Source organism: Myotis daubentonii, chromosome 7, assembly GCF_963259705.1.
Source record: "Myotis daubentonii chromosome 7, mMyoDau2.1, whole genome shotgun sequence".
NCBI lineage: Eukaryota > Metazoa > Chordata > Mammalia > Chiroptera > Vespertilionidae > Myotis > Myotis daubentonii.
Genome location: NC_081846.1, coordinates 15,823,099 through 15,842,709, shown reverse-complemented (window position 1 = coordinate 15,842,709; position 19,611 = coordinate 15,823,099). Strand labels below are relative to the sequence as shown.

Here is a 19,611-nt window from a genome sequence, read left to right as displayed (position 1 = left end):
AAGCAAACTCTTTTCCATACATGTTCCAATTTTTCAATTATTTTTTTCTTAAAATTCACAGCAGTCTAAAGAAGTTCAATGGCACTGGTCCTGTTATTTCCTGCCGCATGTGTTACATAGCAAGAGTATTTGCAATAGTAGGTGGCTGACACACTTGTTGTCAAAATATGATTTGGGACGCAAGTATAAATATTTAGTTTATGGAATGATTCTGTACCTTGCCATCTCTTAGCCTACCTGGTCTTTCTTGGATTAATAAAATTCATATCCTTTAGGGTCAAAATCCATAGTACTGGGACATCCTCAGCAATCTGGTTCTGCTAAGCGTCAAGTTAGACTGGAAATAAGACAATGTTAAGAAGCTTCCTTTGCCTAATCCACCTCCCAAGGCCTCCATTTGTGAAAAGAGCACAGACCAGAACTCCTGTGCCCTACTGAGTCCTTTCTGTGCTTGTAGCCTACTGCTGAGCTCAGTGTCTTTTTAAAAAACGGGGACAAAGATACCTGTCTGCCCACTCACAGGAGTGATTCAAAGATTTAAGGAGATCAGCAAAGTACTTTATTACCTACAAAACCTAAACTTTATAATGATAGTTACTTTGTACTGAGCATCCTCAATTCTACGCCGATTCTAGGAACAATGGCGGAAGATTTACATCTGTAAGAGTATCTTTTTTCATCCTCAACACAACTCTGCACGGTAATTATAACTAAATTCAATGTATAAATCAGTTAATAGAAGCTCAAAGATGTTGATTTGATTTGCTAAGGTCAAATTTGGAAAGGGGAAGAGTAAATTCAATCTTCCAAAAAGAGGCTTTTCTTTCCTTTCTGCTCAGAACTAGCACATTACTTCACATCCTTACAAACGGTCGGTGTGATTAAGGGGAGATGGTGGGGAAATCAATGAATCATCTGCCCCTGCAGCAAAGCTAACAGAACACCTGATAAAATCTATGTATTTTACAACAGACCCAAAACTCCTGGGCTTCAGACACGGTTTTCTTATATCAAATATAAGGTGCAAAGTGAAAAATAGATGTTTTAGAAGCAAGAAGAATACGGTATGCTATCCCAGCCATAGATTTTCCCTACTTCTAGTCTACTCATAACACATAGAGATAAACCAAAAATGAAAAGGAACAGGAAAGACATAAGAACTTACTTTGCTTTTTGAAAACAGCCAAGAAACAATAGAAATTTCTTTTTAGAAGTGGAGAAAAACATTTTTCATAATAGCTAATGTGCCTTCCTTAGGCATTAAGACACATTTCTATTTATAACCTTAATACAACCGTATTTTTAATCTTTATAAAAATCAAGTCTCCCAGTAAAAATGGCATTTCACCCCACTAATCTTTAAATCCCTTCACTAAATTTCTAACCTCTTGGGACATTCTGCACAACAGATGTTAGTCACTGGAATGAATTGCTCAGAAAAGCAGCACTGTTGTGATATGAGTTGGTAGTCAATATCCTTGTTCTCCAGTAAAAGCATTTCATGAGCAGAGACACTGGACTCCTTGTGCTTTCATCGGTCAAGAGAACGTTTCTGAGCAGCTTCTGAGCAAACATTTCTTAACAGGTTGATCACAGATCTGGGGTCTTCACTCCTCATAATGGCACTGCCAGACACAATCATGTTAGCTCCTGCCTGGAAGAAGTAAACACTTAGTTATGCTTCTAAGAAAGACACAGAAAAGCCTAAAACAGAATTCCTGGACTCGAGTTTCTACCTTTGCATCTGTCAGTCAGCACTTAAACTGTACAAAAGCCACTTGGAGAAGAACAGATTGAAGAAAAAAGTTAAAATGCTTAACAAATAAGGCTGTGAAATGGTTTTTAAACATGTCTAAGAAATCACTGACTTTTAAGTAACAAACTCTAAATAAGCTATACTGCATCTTTGCTAATAATTATCTTTAATCCTCAACTCTATTAAGGTTTTTCCAGTATATACCAATATCTCCATAGCTACTAAAAAAAACTACCTTTTAATTTTGAATTATGTAGATGAACTGGTGGATAGTCTGAAAGGACAATGTTGCTAAAATGTGAAGCTATGTATAAAATACGGCAACAGTCAATAATTTCTCATTTTGAGGCTAGAAGGAATGGAAAGTCTCACTTAGGCTTCACTGTAGCCAGAATGGCTTTAAGGTGGCTTAAAGAATCTCAAGGTGTTCTTAAATATAAAAATAAAAATAAAGGAAAGGAAATAATACCCATCAAAATTTAGTTCTGTGCTTCCTAGGATTTGACTTGAGGAGGGAAACCCAATCCATGACGTGATTCATTGCCAAAAGAAAGGGGGAACCACTGAAGCTGAAGAAAATTTTCCCAATGAGATGCTGTCACTCTATGATACAGTGTACTTACTACAGGTCTAAGAACATTCCTCATAAAAATGAAAAAAAGAAAAAGTTTCACGTGCTACAATACATCTTTTAATGTAAACAGGAACAGCATAATGGCAAGGAGTAGTTTAGCAAAAAGAATTCCACAGGGAGTCAAAGCATATACGCTCACTGAACATTTGGGCAGCTCCTCTTCCATACTTATCACAGCCCAGCTTTTGACAAGCATTAAGCAGAAAAGTGTGGCATTTATACAAAAAACTAGAAGTGCAGATTAGACAAGGTTGCTTAGTAAGAACAGGCCCCTTCAATCACCTGCAGTGCTATAGGAAGGGCTGGCATCCTCTTAATGAAGCTCAGGATCCTAACTCAGCTCAGCTAACTACTCAGAACTCATCCCAGCTCAACACAGAGGGTTAGGGGTGTCCAGAGATCAGATCCACAATTTCAACAAAAATGGCCCTAGTCAGTTCTTACAAGAGACAAATTGATAATAAAAATACCTAAGTTCTACAGAGTAACGATTTTTTCCCTTTATAAGAGGGTATGCTTTCTTTCTCTATTTGGACAAATGACTAATTCCAAGGCCCTGGAGCTTAATGATCTTCTAAAGTCTGGCATTCAGTATATTCTTTTTCAAAAGGGAACTTTCTTCAACATTACTGAGATAACCAAACTTAATCTTTAATGATTATGTGATTTTAGAATATTCACTTATTGCTCTTTATTTTCCTGTTAGTGCCCCGGTGTACATATTCATGCACCATTGAAAAGAAATTAATTAGAAGGTGGCCAGCGGGGCGAGAAGGGCCGGACATGCCCTGGAGCCAACCCCCCGCAGTCCCTCCCTGGCCGGCCACACCTGGGGTGCAATATAACTCAAAGGGCATCTACAGAATGAGGGGGGTCCCTGGCCTGCGGGGATCAGGCCGAAACCAGCTCTCTGACATCCCTCCGAGAGGTCCCAGCGTGCGAGAGGGCACTCTGCAAAGTTGCTGGCGTACAGGGTGTGGACGCAAATGCAAGTGCAGTAACCAGATTCAGGCCGAAAGTACCCCAGCAACAACATAACCCACGGCCAAAGGTGGAATCGCGCAGCCCCACGAGGAATCAGGCTCCCTCCTCTCTGGTTTCAGGGTGTGTCACCCGAGAACCGCCACTGCCAGGTCACTGCAGGTCGGGAGCTCCTGCATTGAGTGTCTTCCCCCTGGTGGTCAGTGTGTGTCATAGCAACCAATTGGACACTTAGCATATTAGCCTTTTATATGTAGAGAGTTCTACATTTGAACAAAAATACTTTTCCACCCTCGCTGGCTCAGTGGATAGAGCGCTGGCCTATGGACAGAAGGGTCCTGGGTTTGATTCCAGTCAAGGGCATGTACCTTGGTTGCAGGTTCCCCAGCCCTGGTTGGGATGAAAGCAGGAGGCAACCAATCGATGTGTGTGTCTCACATAAATATTTCTCTCTTTCTCTCCCTCTCCCTCCCGCTATCTCTAAAAATCAATGGAAAAATATCCTCAGGTGAGGATTAACAAAAAACAAAACAATGCCCTGACTGGTTTGGCGCAGTGGATAGAGCGTTGGCCTGCGGACTCAAGGGTCCCAGGTTCGATTCCAGTCAAGGGCATGTACCTTGGTTGCAGGCACATCCCCAGTAGGGGGTGTGCAGGAAGCAACTGATCGATGTTTCTCTCTCATCGATGTTTCTAACTCTCTATCCCTCTCCCTTCCTCTCTGTAAAAAATCAATAAAATATATTTTAAAAAAAACAAAAAACAACAAAACAAAAAACAAAACAAAACAAAAAACCACCACCACCACACACAAACATTTCCAAGATAGAAAGGTAACTTAGGAAATCTCTTTGGCCCACAAGACAATGACCTGGACATAACATCTGGCAGGAAAATGGTCTAGGTCACAGTTGAGGCAGTGTCTCACCTCTGCACATTTATGGATAGTGTCAGGACCTACTCCACCATCGACCTCTATGTCCAAAGATGGGAACTGGGTCCGCAACCAGTGAACCTAGATATACACAAGGAAATAAGTGACTCCTAAAGTAGATAAGATGGGGATGGGGACACAACCAAAAAAAAAAACCAAACAAACAAAAAACTTCAAACAGCCAATATCACCCACTAAAATAGGACTCCAAATGTCTCACACAGTAACTCCATAACAATACAAACTATGACTGGGGAAAACTTCCCTTTTAATATACTGAAGCAAGTTAAGTTTCCCAAAAGCAAGCTTTGTTCTTTTTGGCAAACGGCATTAAATTTGTCATGGCTTTTCAGAGAACATACTTCATGGTAAAAAGACAAAACCCTCAATATTCAATGAAAACTCCCAAAAGCTCTAAAGCAGTGGTTCTCAACCTTCCTAATGCCACGACCCTGTAATACAGTTCCTCATGTTGCGGTGACCCCCAATTTCATTGTTACAAATTGAACATAATTAAAGCATATTGATTAATCACAAAAACAATCTGTAATTATATATGTATTTTCCGATGGTCTTAGGCGACCCCTGTGAAAGGGTCGTTCGACCCCCAAAGGGGTCGCGACCCACAGGTTGAGAACCGCTGCTTTAAAGGCTATAGAAATAATGGTTTTGGAAGAAAATTTCAAGATTAAAATGTAGTATCTTTTCTCATTTCCAGACCTAAATCTTTTACAGCATTTATCATAATGTATTAAGTAATCTGTAGGCATTTCCATGTCCCCACCTTCAGAACAGGGCATATACAAGTGATTTAATATATACTTATTTAATGAGCACTCATAAGAGCTTCACCCCAGAATCAAATCCTTCTTTTACCTTTGGCATCATATCTTCCATGAATTTCTGCCCTCCAAACCCAGGTTCCACTGTCATAACCAAGGCCATATCTATTTGATTAGCCCACGGTGCCAAATACTCAACTGTAGTTCCTGGTTTGATGGCAAGACCAACCTGTGACAGAGACAAATGTGCTAAATCACATTAACAATCACTTCCACATTACATTTATTACTGTGGCATATCAGGGCCAGTAGAAATACCTATTCTCAAAAAAGGAGAATACATACATAAACAGAATGGGTAAATTGTTTGGACTCTATAATTATTTAAAAAGTCAACTAGGCTATTAAATGTAAACGTTTCTAAAAAAGCAGTCATAATCAGAAGAATTATTACACATTATTTTACTTAAACAAAAAACAAGTTATACTTAATACACTGGCTTCCCAATGAAGAATAGCTGCCTAAGTCTGGTCTTAGAAATGTAAGAAATGCCTTCCACCAAATCTTCCCAACTCTGAGCCTGAGTAGTATAAAACATTACTGTCATGGCTGACCTCTCACCTTCATCCCATTCTCCCGAATGTCTTTAATCAAAGCCCCTGGGTTCTCAGTAGCCTCGAGATGAAAGGTATACTGATTAGCTCCTGCTACCGCCATTGGCTTTACCCACTGTTCGGGCCTCGACACCATCATGTGCATGTCTAGAAAGAAAAGACACGTCTCCTAAATATTACTGAAAGGAAAATACCTGGCTCATACTACTGAAGCCAACCTGTAGTTTTCCCCATTTTGTATACAAACTCTTCTGACATCACAATAAGTTTTAAATAATTACACTTCTGTATAAATAGCCTCCTTTTATCCTAAAGATCAGGTTTTGGTTAAACTCATTCACACACACACACACACACACACACACACACACACATTTTTGTACAATAAGCATCTGTTGCTGTATATGGAAAGTAATGACTAGAAATCAGGAAACCTAGGTCCGGGTCTAGTAAATATGACTCAAAAAAAACCCCTTTTTAAAAAGTCATTATCTGTGAAAACTTTCATTTATAAAATAAGAAAGCTAAATTAAGTGATTCTCTTCACCAATATTTTATTGAGCACTTACTGCACCATTAACTATTTTAAGGCCCTAGGGATAGAGCAAAACAACAAACAAAAATCTGCTGTCATGAGGATTACATTCTTAGCAGGAGAGACAAACCATAAGAAAAAATAAGTAAATACAATACACACTAGGATGACAATTAACAAAGCCAGTGTGGCTGGGGTGTGGAGCAATGAGGAGAGTAATGAGGTCAGAGAGGCACGGGGTGAGGAGACAGTACTGAGTTCTGCAGGCCATTAGGTTTTATTCCAAATGAGATGAGAAAAACACCACTGGATTTTAAGTGAGGATGTGACAAAATCTGACTTAGAAAGCCATGGCAATAACCCAGGTGAGAAAGGATGACGGTAATAATTGAGGATGTTGGGAAGTGGTGGGATTTGGGGTATGTCCTGAACATAAAGCCAACAGGAGTTGCTGTGGATTCCATTTTGGACAGTGAGAGGAGAGGCAGAATGGTGCAAGGATTGGGGCTGGAGTAACCAGAACAGAACTCCATTAACTGAGAGGCAGAACTGCAGGAGGAAGCATGAATTGGAAGGGGAGAAGAACATAAAAGAAGTCTGACATGCATCCTAATTCTGAAGCTTGAATCATATAAATATTATATTAGGTAAAACAGGTCTGACCTTCTTAAATATCTTGACTTGTAACTTAATAGCATTTAATAAGAAAAAGGCAGGTTAAAAGAGGCTAAATCAAGAAATAATCATTGTGAAGAAGAAAACAGTAAATACATACCCCTGTGCAGGATTGATGGTAGTGAGACTTTTGAGTTTTTTGTTTTGCTAAAGGAAGCACATTTCTGACATAGCTTAACTTATTAAAGAAAAAAATCCTAGTATTCCAGAAGTCAAGTAAGATTATGAAATGCACTAAGGCTTTGAAAAACTGTCAGGAAGAGTATACCACTTGACTAATGACACAAAGATTCAAGTTGATATTTTTAAACAAAAGGAAGAAAAAATAGAACACATCTTAATAGATAACACACAGTTTTTAAAAGACAGACTCTATTTGGTGTTTCTTATTTCTCTGTATTATAAACAAGGAAAATTCAATCTAGTTTAAAATATCTGGTTCACTCATTCCTTAAGTTACCAGACTGCTACGTCATTCCATTTCTCCCATGCAGTAACCACTAGCAGCGCTCACTGGGGACTCTCTATCCTTCAGGGAGTCAGTGGTTCAGTGAATCGGCCTGTAGTTAAACACACCGAGATGAGCAGTTCCCAAATGTTCCATTATCAGGTTCCCTTTACACTCTTAAAATTACTGAAGACCCCAAAAAGCACTGCTGATGTTGGTTATATTTACCTGTATTTAATGTATTAGAAATTCAAATTAAGAAAATGTTGACCAGCCACTGTGACTCAATGGTTGAGCTTTGACTTATAAAACCAGGACATCACAGTTCAATTCCCAGTCAGGGCACATGCCTGCGTTGCAGGAGGCAGCCGATTGGTGGTTCTCTCTCATCATTGATGTTTCTGTTTCTCTCTCCCTCTCCTTTCCTCGCTGGAATCAATAAAAAATATATTTTAAAAAAAGGAAAAGAAAGAAAATGTTTATGTCTACTTATCAATTCATTTAAAAATAAGCAATAATAAATTTATGATGTTAAGAGTGGTGTTATTTTACATTGTTGCAAGTCTCTAACATCTGGCTTAACAGAAGACATCTGTATTCTTACATCTGCTCTACATTCACTCTGTTACAATATGTTGTTTCATATGAAGAAAAGTACATAAAAAAGGGAGGTGTACATTAATAGCCTTTTCAGACAAGTGTGGATATTCTATTTTCTACACCAAAATTCAGCAAGTAGTTACTTTTAAAAAGGTTGGCTGAAATGTGGAATCTGTAAACCCTACCAGTGACCTTTTCTACTTTGTTGCACTAAAACCTGTTGGTCTATCTTATCATTTGAGTGGATCTTTTAAGTACTGGTTCACTGAATTACACAGATCTTCTAAGTAAGATACATTTCATTATCTACACTAATAAAAGAGAAAAATGGTAATTGGCGTACGAGCTACCCTTTTCATTGGCTAATCAGGGCTATATGCAAATTAACTGCCAACTAAGATTGGCAGTTAACTGCCAACAAGATGGCGGTTAATTTGCATATGTAGGCACAATGCAGGGAGGCGAAAGGGAAAGCAGGAAGAAGCCCCCTGCTACTGACAGTGATCGGAAACCCAGGGGGGAGCTAAGAGCTGGGGGGCAGGGCAAAGGTGGCCCCGGGGCTGCCTTTGCCCTGCCCCCAGCCATGATCGGAGAATCAGGTGCCTTTTCCGCCCTGGCCAGTGATAGCAGGAAGTAGGGGTGGAGCCAGCGATGAGAGCTGGGCACGGTCGAAGCTGGCAGTCCCAGGAGCTAGGGGTCCCTTGCCTGGGCCTAAAGCGAAGCCCACGATCGCGGGGCCGCTGCAGCTGTGGGTCCCCGCCGCCCGGGCCGGACGCCTCAGCCAGAGGCGTCAGGCCTGGGCAAGGGGCCGATCCTGCGATTGGAGGGTGATGGGGGTCAACGCCTGAGGGCTCCCAGTATGTGAGAGGGGGCAGGCTGGGCTGAGGGACACCCCCCCCCCACACACACACCCAGTGCACGAATTTCGTGCACCGGGCCCCTAGTATATGCTATAAAAAAGAGCACATTTATTACATCACAACAGATCTCATCACTACAGAAAAACTCTTAGTAGTAGGAATTAGTCAAGCTCATAGCAGCAGATATATGTTTATCAAAATTCTAATTTTCACTTGAAAGCTCTAACTTTATCAGGGAGCAACAAAAGCTAATACAGTCTTTCCTTGAAGTGATAGGCTAACTTAGATAATTTTTTTTAAAATGTCAGTAAAATACCAAGTGTGATAACCACAGTTCAATCTGTCAGTTGTTCTTTCACGTGAAAATGGTGTTCATAACAAAAGCAGACAGTTCAGTCACAACAGAAACATGGCCTAAGAGGTTTTCCTTGAGAAAACCATCACACTCCAGCATGCAGCAGAGGCGCCTTATATGTACATTTTACTTTGTCACACAAAATATTAAGAAAACATGCATTCAAGGATCAAGATTTACTAAAATTAATAATTTGCACTACCTCATTACAGATACTATGAACACATCAGGATGAAGAATGTTAATGACTACTTGTAGAGTTGAATACCACTGCCTTGACTCGAGCTAAGGCAGCAGCAGACTAACTCACCATTGCTTCTGCATCCTCAGAACAAATATGGCAAATAATACTATAATATAAAGATAGTTATGATCTCATGCACAACTGAAAGGGATTCCCATGGGCCCTCAGACCAAACTTGAAGACCACTGATCTGGATAATAGCAAAAAAACAGACTTTTCCCTACCACTTTATTCCTTAAATGGTTATTCATACCCAGTACTAAGATGAAACAATTAAGAACTCTAGCAGTTATACATACAACTTGTGGTTTAGTTCCTAGAATATATTCACGTGTCAATTATCCAATAGCCAAGATCCAAGAATTAAACAAAACATACTTCTTAATTAAAAAAAGAAAAGATCACAAAATGCAACATTAAAGCAGAGAGAGCCCATTCTTCTTTATTTTAGACCCAATTCTAGAAAGGTTAATTAGTGACTTTATCAGCAAGTAAAACAGGAAGAAAAAGCAGATTGTATGTGGTGGCGGCAGAAGGGTTGGTAAGAGGAGAAGCACTTACAGTAGGACACACAAACAGCAGTGAGAAGTGACACTAGGAGCCCAAATAAAAGGGAGAGAAAAGGGGGGAAAAAAAAGCATTTTTAAAAATCCATACACAAAGCTGAAACAGAGGACGCTGTGGCCACTATATAGGGGGACAAACAAGGCTACTTATTTCATCCACCTCTGATAGTCAGAAGAGCAAATTTACATTGGAAAATTCTATTATTTGGAAATTGCAAAATGGCGAACATGTTGATGGAACACTGTTTTCCTCTTGCCACATAAATAGGTGATAATGTACATTTTCTTTGGTTCACTCAAAGTGGATGGATACTACAGAGAGGCTCTGTCCAACAGCACTTTCTACAAAGATGGCCATGTTCCATAGTGGTATTATACCATACAGCAGTCACTAGCCACGTGTGCCTGAGAACTTGCAATATGGTTAATACCACTGAGAAACTTACATACAAGAGATCTGGCAAGTGAGGCACTGCTAGCTTAGTTTAAAAGAGCAGCAACAATATATAAGCCTCACTTGCAGAAAATTCCAATTTGCATGAAATAATTGGCTCCATTTCTAGACCATAAAAATCAATCCATCCATAAATTCACTTAACATTACACTGAGCCCCAATCTTGTTTCTATGCTTAGCTCTAGGAAATTGCTACAATCAAGGAATTTACAGTCTAATAAAAATAACCTCAGATTAAAGGAAGTTCTAAGAAGAATATCCAGGAGCTGATATAACTGGATAAGTGTTACCTTAAGATAGGGTGCTTAGAAAGGCCTCTCTGAGGAAATGAGAAATGATCCAAGGCCAAAAGATGAGGCAGACCTAGACAAGTGAATAGCTTTCCAGGCAAGAAATTAGCAAAAGTCCCAAGGCCCTGAGACAGGCAAGAGTTTGGCTTCTTATAGGCAGCCAATGAAGCCCCAGCACAGATAGGGGGAAAGGGGTTCTAGATGAAATTGAAAGTTGAGAAATCAACCACCTTTTCCTTTACTTGAGCAACACATCCAGCTTCAGATGGCATAACACCCACTTACCAAAGAAAGGGTCCTGGCCTAGCTGCTTTCGGAGGCTTTCTACCACGGGGTGACCAAAGGTGATGTTGGGAACAAAATGCCTACAAGACAAACAAAATCTTACTCTGAAAATATTTTCAATATGTATTCTGATGGGGGTAGAGGGAAATGTCTGTGATTATACTATTTTTCAATTTAATACTTAACGTCATCAGTATTAAACAATACTAAAATTATCTGGATAATTTTGGATTTACAAAGCAGTATCTCCTTGATATTTGAAATCATAATAATGTTAAATAATGACTTAACTGTAATTCATAATCCCAGATGGGTAGAACTAGAAAGATGACAAAATCAAAACCCAGAAGTTATATGACTTGCCCAAGTCATATACAGTGGAAGCTCTCGAAGTTAATTCATCCTTGAAGGCTGTTTGAAAACGGAGTCATTTTTTCCCATTAGGAATAATGTAAATTGAATTAATCCATTCCAGACCCCAAATGATTCCGTTTTAACCTTTCTTAGATACAGTACCTGTCTATTGTACTGTTTAACCCAGCCGTGGGCAAACTACAGCCCATGGGCCGGATCCGGCCTGTTTGAAATGAATAAAACTAAAAAAAAAAAAAAAAAAAAAAAGACCGTACCCTTTTATGTAATGATGTTTACTTTGAATTTATATTAGTTCACACAAACACTCCATCCATGCTTTTGTTCCGGCTCTCCGGTCCAGTTTAAGAACCCATTGTGGCCCTCGAGTCAAAAAGTTTGCCACCCCTGGTTTAACCTATAAATCAGCGGTTCTCAACCTGTGGGTCGCGAACAATGAAAATACATCCTGCATATCAGACATTTACATTACGATTCATAACAGTAGAAAAATTACAGTTATGAAGTAGCAACGAAAATAATGTTATGGTTGGGAGTCACCACAACATGAGGAACTGTATGAAAGGGTCCTGGCATTAGAAAGGTTGAGAATGACTGCAAACACTTTAATAACAAAAAGGACATTAAATGTAAATGAAAATTTAACAAAAAGGAAAGAAAATATACAGTACAAAATGAAAATTTAGCAATAATTATAAGCAGCAACAAAAGCAAAAACAAAACAAAAAAAAACCCATGAAAATATTCACAGAATATCCTGAGGTTTTAACAGTGGTAAACTGACTCATACTTGCCCATTCTTTCCTTTATTTGTCACCTGAGATGCATGACTGATCATACAGGTATCAGCATGAAAGGGTTGTCAGGTGGAGCAGTAAATTGTTCCAGATGGGAAATGTTTAAGAAAAAGTCCCTCTGTACTAGTTAGAAAGTTCTGGACTGTAATATGGATCTTTCATATCCTAGTTTGTTATAGGCTGGTTGAGGCTGCTTTTAATCCTATACCACAGGGCACTAAATGACAGTTTATTTAAACTTTCAGCCTTATGAAATAAACACGTTATATGAAAAACATAGAATAAATAACTTCCTTAAGTCAACCAATTAATTATTTGTGGGGCAAGAGTCAAAGTAAGTTTTCCAAGTATCAGACCCAAAGAACTTAACCATCCTCCTACTCCTGTTAGTCCTCGAGCTCTATTAAGCACCATGCTGGTTGCTTTATAGTACTGTATTTTATTAAAAAATACATGTAAGAGTCCCTGCCTAGCCCAGAAAATGTTACAATCTCATTGGCAAGAAATGCCTAATAACTCACCAGAATTCATGACCTACTGTTACTGGATAGTTGATAGGAAGCCAATGCAGACAACCAAGGACCACATTTCCCAACTCCCTTTACATCCAGTTGGCCCATATGACTAATCTTCACCAGTGGACTGTGAGCTTAAGTTATGTGTGTCTGCAGAGCTTAATAGGTTAAATAGTATTCCTTTTCTGTGCTCATTTTACCCTTCTGCTAATAAAGAAGCCCTTAAGGAATAAAAAAGCCACAGGATAAACAATCTATGGCCGACCCTTGGAACAGACTGTCCAATCTCAGTGGGAAGGCGGGGGTGAGTGGGAAGAGATCAATCAAAGAACTTGTATCCATATATACATAATCCATGGACACAGACAATAGGGTGAATGAAGGCCTGGAGCGGGGAGCAGGGGTGGCCTAGAAGGAGGCAATGTGGGAAGAAAGGGGACATATGTAACACTTTCAACAATAAAGATTAAAAAAAAGTCTATGCCACTGAACTTTATCATGGAAGGACATTCACACTGAATTGTTACATGAATGAGAAATAAAATTGATAATGTGAAGCCACTGGAATATAGGCTTTATTTGTTAAAAGTAATAGGTATTACCCTATATGAGGATTGCAAGAAAAGCTAAACAATAACAAGTAGACAAATATGAGGTAAAACCGGTTCCAGAGACAAGGAGTATAGCATTTTACAAGAGGGGGTAAGATCATGAGATTTACAGAACAGAATTTTAAAGGTGGAAAAATAAATGAAGCAAAGGCAGAAATAAACAAGTTATGCTCAAAGAAGGAGGAAGATGGTGTTTACCAGATTGGTTAGTGTGAAAAAGGCAGGAAATCGACTGTGTCACAGTAAGGGTATCAAATGCTGGGCTCAGTGTTAAGATTTCATCCTGCTGCCCTAGCTGGTTTGGCTTGGTGGATAGAGCGTCAGCTTGTGGACTGAAGGGTCCCAGGTTCGATTTCAATCAAGGGCGCATGCCTGGGTTGCGGGCTCGATCCCCAGTGGGGGACGTGCAGGAGGCAGCCAATCAATGATTCTCTCTCATCGTTGATATTTCTAGCTCTCTCTCCCTCTTCCTTCCTCTCTAAAATCAATAAAAATATATGTTTAAAATAAAAAGATTTCATCCTGCTGTAAATATGAAATGAGGTTTTAAAATAAAAAGCAAATAAAAAATAAGATGCAAATAATAAAATAGGAAGGGACTGGGGACTAAATTGGAAGAAGGGAGGTAATAGGTGTTGGCAAGTGACAAGGAACAATAACAGAAACAAAAACAGGTAAAGGATTTGTTAACTGGTAAGATGGGGGTGTGGTGGAGAGAATACACCATGGTTAAGATTTTAAGTTTAGACGACCAGCTGAATGAGTGTCAAACTGAGATTTTAACAGTTTAAACTTGTATGGACCAGGCACCATTCTAAGCACTTTCCATGTGTTAACTCATTAAAACGTACAAGTCTATGATGTAGATACTACATTATCTGTATTTTATTGACGAGTAAAAGAGGCCGAAGGTCATACAACCAGGTAGTGCTGGAGGCAAGCGTTAAAGGCAGGCAACCTGGCTCCAAAGTTCAAGATCTTTACAGTCTCACCTGCCCCTCCACCAACAAACTAATAAGGAACAGAAAAAGCAAATCCAGGTAAGGAAAGTTAAGAGGGAGAGGTGAGGGATCAGGACACATCTGAGAGGGGCTGGTGAGATGGATGGGTACAGACACCTTCACTCACACTCCTTGGTCCTTGGTGGTTGGGGTTTTAGCATTTAGGAAGTCATCTAACATTTGCCTAAGAGCAACGATTGCTAGGGTTATGCCTAAGAGGCTTATTATGTTTACTTACAACTTGGAAGTAAGGTTCAGAGAAGGAGGCAGTGAGGCTTAATGAATATTATACAACTCTGGAATTGAATGATTTGTATTTCGTTCACTGTCTGGCCTTGGAAATACAGGCGTACCTTGTTTTATTGCACCTCAGAGGTGTGTTTTTTGTTGGTGGTGTTTTTACACAAACTGAAGGCAAGACCCCCACCAGTAAAAAGATAATGAGGACTCACTTTATTGCAATCCTCACTTTATTACAGTGGTCTGGAATGGAGCTCAGTATCTCCGAGGTATGCCTGTACATTTGTTGTCTCAAATTTAGGTTTCATTTTATCATGAAAATAAGCATCACCACATCTTGAGAAAATATGAGAATGAAACAAATATACTTTTACTTCACTGAGAAACAGAAGCAGACTGTATAAAACTACTGACCCCCCAAATTATATGACAAATTGTGCTACTGAAGATCAATTAAATGCACCACGTTCACCAAGTACACTGGGAAAACAAAAATGCACCAATACCCTAAGAAACCAAAGGCTTATAGCTAAACCATAACAAAAAAAGGCTACAAACGCAAACATGAATTCAGGGTGACCCAAAATTTGCTTGACAACAGTAACCAGGTGAACAGTAACAACAAAAGGATTTATAGGCTCTATTCCAAGCCTACTGACACCAAAGAGGGGCTGGAAATCTGAATTCTTAAGTGCACAGGGAGCTCTTATCAGACCAGCTTGGAAAACACTAAAATATTTCACTCTAATGAAGAAAATTTTATCAAGAAAGTCTGCTTCATTATTACATTACGGTCTTTTTTTTCCTTGAGGGTACTTTTGGGAGTAAAGTCTGCAAAAAATAAAATTCAATAAAGTAGTCTTTTCCCCCAGAAAACTACTGAAATTAAACTATAATTATTTACTGTAACACAGGGATACAATTATTTTAGCTCATCATGTTCCATCAACCCTAAGCTCTGTTTACAAAGGTCATGCAATATATTTTAGACATATCAAACCTTTACCAGAACTCTCAAAAAAGCAAAGTTGATAACTTTGATATAAAATGTCAAAGACTAACCAGAAAACAATTCCTGTGAACCAGGAATCACAAACTCATATGCTTACAAGGACTAGCAGGTAACATGGAGAAGCAAAACAGTGAATAAAGAACACCTGGCCTGGCTAGTGGTGGCTGCCATTCATCTCCAGCCTATAGGGGCCTTGTGAGACTGGACCAGTGCTGGCAAACCTCTGGATGCTTTTCAAAAGTCAGATTTTTAGTATTAATATGAAACCTCCCCAATTTTAAATTCTGGTAATTAACTTAGAAATTGCTTATTTGCAACCTAGCTGGTTTTGCTCAGTGGATAGAGCATCGGCCTGCGGACCAATGGGACCCGGGTTTGAATCCAGTCAAGGACATACATGTACCTTGGTTGCAGGTTCCTCCCTGGCCCGGGCCCTGGTTGGGGCGCATGCAGGAGGCAACCAATCCATGTGTTTCTCTCACATCGATGTTTCTGTCTTTCCCTCTCTCTAAAACAGCGGTTCTCAACCTGTGGGTCGTGACCCCTTTGGGGGTCAAATGACCCTTTCACAGGGGTCACCTAAGACCATCGGAAAACACCTATATAATTACATATTGTTTTTGTGATTAATCACTATGCTTTAATTATGTTCAATTTGTAACAATGAAATTGGGGGTCACCACAACATGAGGAACTGTATTAAAGGGCGCGGCATTAGGAAGGTTGAGAACCACTGCTCTATGAGATCAATGGGAAAGTATCCTCAAATGAGGATTAACAAAAAAAAAAAAAGAAATTGCTTATTTGCTCTGTTTCCACACGTAGGACCAACACATTTCCAGTTACCATCCTGTCATGATGAATTTATATGCGTTCTAACTTCCTTTTCCTCTTGTCCTTTATTTCAAATATCTAACCATACCAGTGCCCCACCTCCCACCAGGTTTCCAGAACTTGTTTCTGACTTTCAAGATGAAAACATTCAGTTTAATCAGAAGAGAAATGGAGTCTTAGTGGGAGAGTGGGGGGACGAGAAAAGAACAAACACACCCAAACTCAGTGTAATGTTGGAGAATTTCAAAGGGAGCCAGGAGAGAAAAGCATGGAAACAGTACCCGGAGGGAAGGAAACTATGGTTGGCCAAGTGGGGAAAGGAGTCCACCAGCACCCCCACCCCCACCTTTTCATGCCCCTGGCCTAGGGAACACTGCAGCTCAGCCTGGCTTTACCTCTTCCCGTGGGACAGTCGGGAAGGGGCTGAACCTGCTTAAACTGGTCTCTTCCTTTGTAATAGGGTAATAGGAACAGTAGCTGTTAGCTCAAAAGGGGGTGAAGCTTAAAAGGGAAAGGGTTTTTAAGTAGTGTGTGCAGAATTTAGTTCTTTCATACTAACATGTTTCTTGCGGGGGGGGGGGGGGAGAAGGGTCAATAAAAAACAAATACTTTTATCTTCATCTTGGGATTATGATACAGCCTTTCATTTATTGGATCAACTATAACTAAGCTTGTTATGGTGCTTTACCCGAAATGAACAGAGTTGAACCAGAAAGACAGATTCTGTTATCAGGGACCTTACAGTGTAGGAGAGATGAAATGGGAACAAAAGCAGTGTATAAATTAAAATTATCAGTTGCTCTGTAAGGAGGGAGAATGTCTTAGCCATCCTCTGTAAGCCCACAACCCACAGAAGACATGTATTTCTGAGACAACACAGCGTTTGCCTGCTCCCCATCCTGGCTCCACCGTTTCCTAGCTAGGATACCCCTGAGAGTGACTTGATCTCTTCGCATTTGCACTGTCAAAAGCTGGTGCTGACGACAGCACCCACCTCTTAAAAGTGTCATGAATGCCCTGGCCAGCTTGGCTCAGTGGATAGAGCGTCGGCCTGCGGACTGAAGGGTCCCAGGTTCGATTCCGGTCAAGGGCATGTGCCTTGGCTGCCGGGCACATCCCCAGTGGGGGGTGTGCAGGAGGCAGCTGATCGATGTTTCTCTCTGTTGAATTTTCTAACTCTCTATCCCTCTCCCTTCTTCTCTGTAAAAAATCAATAAAATATATATATATTTTTTAAAAAGTGGCATGAGGTAATTCCAAAAAGCACCACCGGGACAGAAATAGCTAAGAGCTATTGTTATCATTAATAGTCCCAGTTTTGGTGAACACGCCTTATGCAAAGCCAGACTGTTCTCTGTGTCTGATAGGCTACCTACACACCCATGCAGCCTGTTCCATCCTGAGACCCCTGGGTGTCTCTGACACAAAAACGTAGCTACCCACCGCTGCGGTACACACGCCTTCAGTATATCACCTGTCAAAGTGCAGGGCTTTCGAGCAAAGCTGTCCAAAAAAAAAGGACATACGATAGCAAACTAAAAATCCAGCTTTTGTCAGAGGTGATATTTACTAATTTTCTTACCCTCTGAGCCTGGAGTTCCGGGGTACTCGAAGGTCAAGATTTTGCCATTCTCAGGTGGTCAAACCAGGAAGGTAGAGGGGAAAGAGAAGCCACGGATTTAACCACGCAAAGGAAGACAAAACTCTTGTAAGAGGAGCGACGTTAAACACAGAAGTAAGGGATCCTCTTTCGTCAATAACACAACTTGCAAACGTGCATGGGGGCACGCAGGGGTTTTACCCACATGGAATACATGCGTCCCGACCCCGGGCCTCGGGAAGGCGGTTGGGATCGCGCGGCCGGTCATCCGCGGGGCGAACCCAAGGAGAGACAGCCGAGCTGCACCCAGGCAGCGTCTCACCGCCTCGTCCAGGTTTGGTCCTCATTTTATTCTCAGATTAAGAAACCAGCACCTTCCTGGCTGCAAACAGTACCAGGTGCTGTAATCACCGTGCTCAAAGACGACTTAAAAAACACACACAAACAAACCCAACAACAAAAACAAACGGGCCGCCCAGAGAGCAGGGTCCCTGGAAACAGACAGCAAAGTCACGATTGGAACCGCGATACAACCAACCATCACGAACCTACGACAGGCCGGGGGCCGTGAACTTGAACCCGCGCCGCCGCCTCGCTCCATCTTCTCCCGAAGATGACGACTAGGCGGCAGGTCCGACTCCGACTCGCATTTTTTCACGCAGCGACTCCAGCTCCACCAGGTGAGAGGGCGAGTCCGGGGGCCCCGGGCGCCCGGGGGTGGAGCCCCCGGCGTGGCCACCAACCCCCCACGTGATATGAACTTGGGCAAGTCATGCCTACCCCTCGGGCCTCAGTTTCCCTCACCGAACCTGAGAGCGGAGTCCGGGCGGTGGAGGTCGCTTCCGGGTGCGGAGGGCCGGACGACCACTCGCTGCGCCGGGAGCGGGGCGGAGAGGCCCGGACGCCGCCTCAGCTCCGCTCCCCGCCCCGCAGGGCCGGGGGCCCCCAGCCCGGCGCCCTTCCGGGGACCGGGACGCCGCGCACCCAACAGGCTCTCCACCCGGGCGCGCCCATCCCCTCCCGCCCGCGCGGCCACCCGGGCCCGAGCCCCGCGGAGTTACCCGTCCATTACATCCAGGTGCAGGTAGTCGGCGCCGGAGTCCAGCATGCGGAGGCACTCGGCGCCCAAGTTGGCCAGGTCGCTGTTGAGGATGGACGGCCCAACCTTGCAGCCCGACGCCATGGTGCTGCTTCCCCAGAGCAAGTTACCTCACGAGTCCCGGGCCAGGAGAAGGCGCCGCTCCGATTGGCGGCTCCGTTCTGACACGGCCTCTTCCCCTCGGAGTCTTCCGGACTCCGCCGGAAGCAGCGGCCCGGGGAGGAGGAAGTCCCGCCTTCCGGTTGGGGGCGGGGCCTCGCATCATCAAGGCCCCTGCCTCTGACCTTCGTTTTGAAGATCGTGGCTTTAGTCCTCTGAGAACTCGAGTTTCTTCACCTTTTAACACGTTACCTTCCTATAGTTTCTTTTCCTCCTCGCTTTACTATCCGTTTCTCCATCATTTGTGTGCCTTCCTGTCCACCCCCTGTTACCCTTAAAAAACACAAAAAACCACTTCTTTCTTATTTCTCTCTCCGTGAACTGGTCCTAAAAGCAGAAGGAGTCAGATTTGGGGC

At 41.8% G+C, this 19,611-nt stretch overlaps 1 protein-coding gene across 4 annotated transcripts; it reads right to left on the bottom strand.

The window, feature by feature from the left end:
• Window positions 1-523: 523 nt before the first annotated feature.
• On the bottom strand, window positions 524-19,200 carry RPE (ribulose-5-phosphate-3-epimerase). 4 transcript variants are annotated; one of them, XM_059703013.1, is made up of 6 exons: window positions 19,059-19,200; window positions 11,016-11,095; window positions 5,710-5,849; window positions 5,182-5,316; window positions 4,300-4,386; window positions 524-1,654 (listed from the first exon to the last, which is right to left on the bottom strand). In XM_059703013.1, exons 1-6 carry the CDS (start codon window positions 19,178-19,180, stop codon window positions 1,532-1,534), a joined length of 687 nt encoding a protein of 228 aa, XP_059558996.1. In that variant the 5' UTR covers window positions 19,181-19,200; the 3' UTR covers window positions 524-1,531. The 4 variants fall into 4 exon arrangements, with proteins under 4 accessions (XP_059558996.1, XP_059558997.1, XP_059558999.1 ...); XM_059703014.1 differs by having other exon boundaries at window positions 19,070-19,197; XM_059703016.1 differs by lacking the exon at window positions 11,016-11,095 and having other exon boundaries at window positions 19,070-19,197.
• Between the last annotated feature and the right edge of the window lie 411 nt (window positions 19,201-19,611).

Excerpts from the sequence above, each read along its gene's own strand:
- RPE (XM_059703013.1), bottom strand. The coding sequence starts at position 19,180 with ATGGCGTCGGGCTGCAAGGTTGGGCCGTCCATCCTCAACAGCGACCTG. Across the intron at positions 11,096-19,058 it reads CACCTGGATGTAATGGACGG|GCATTTTGTTCCCAACATCA; the intron begins GTAACTCCGCGG and ends TTTGTCTTGTAG. Across the intron at positions 5,317-5,709 it reads TTCGGGAGAATGGGATGAAG|GTTGGTCTTGCCATCAAACC; the intron begins GTGAGAGGTCAG and ends TCTCTGTCACAG.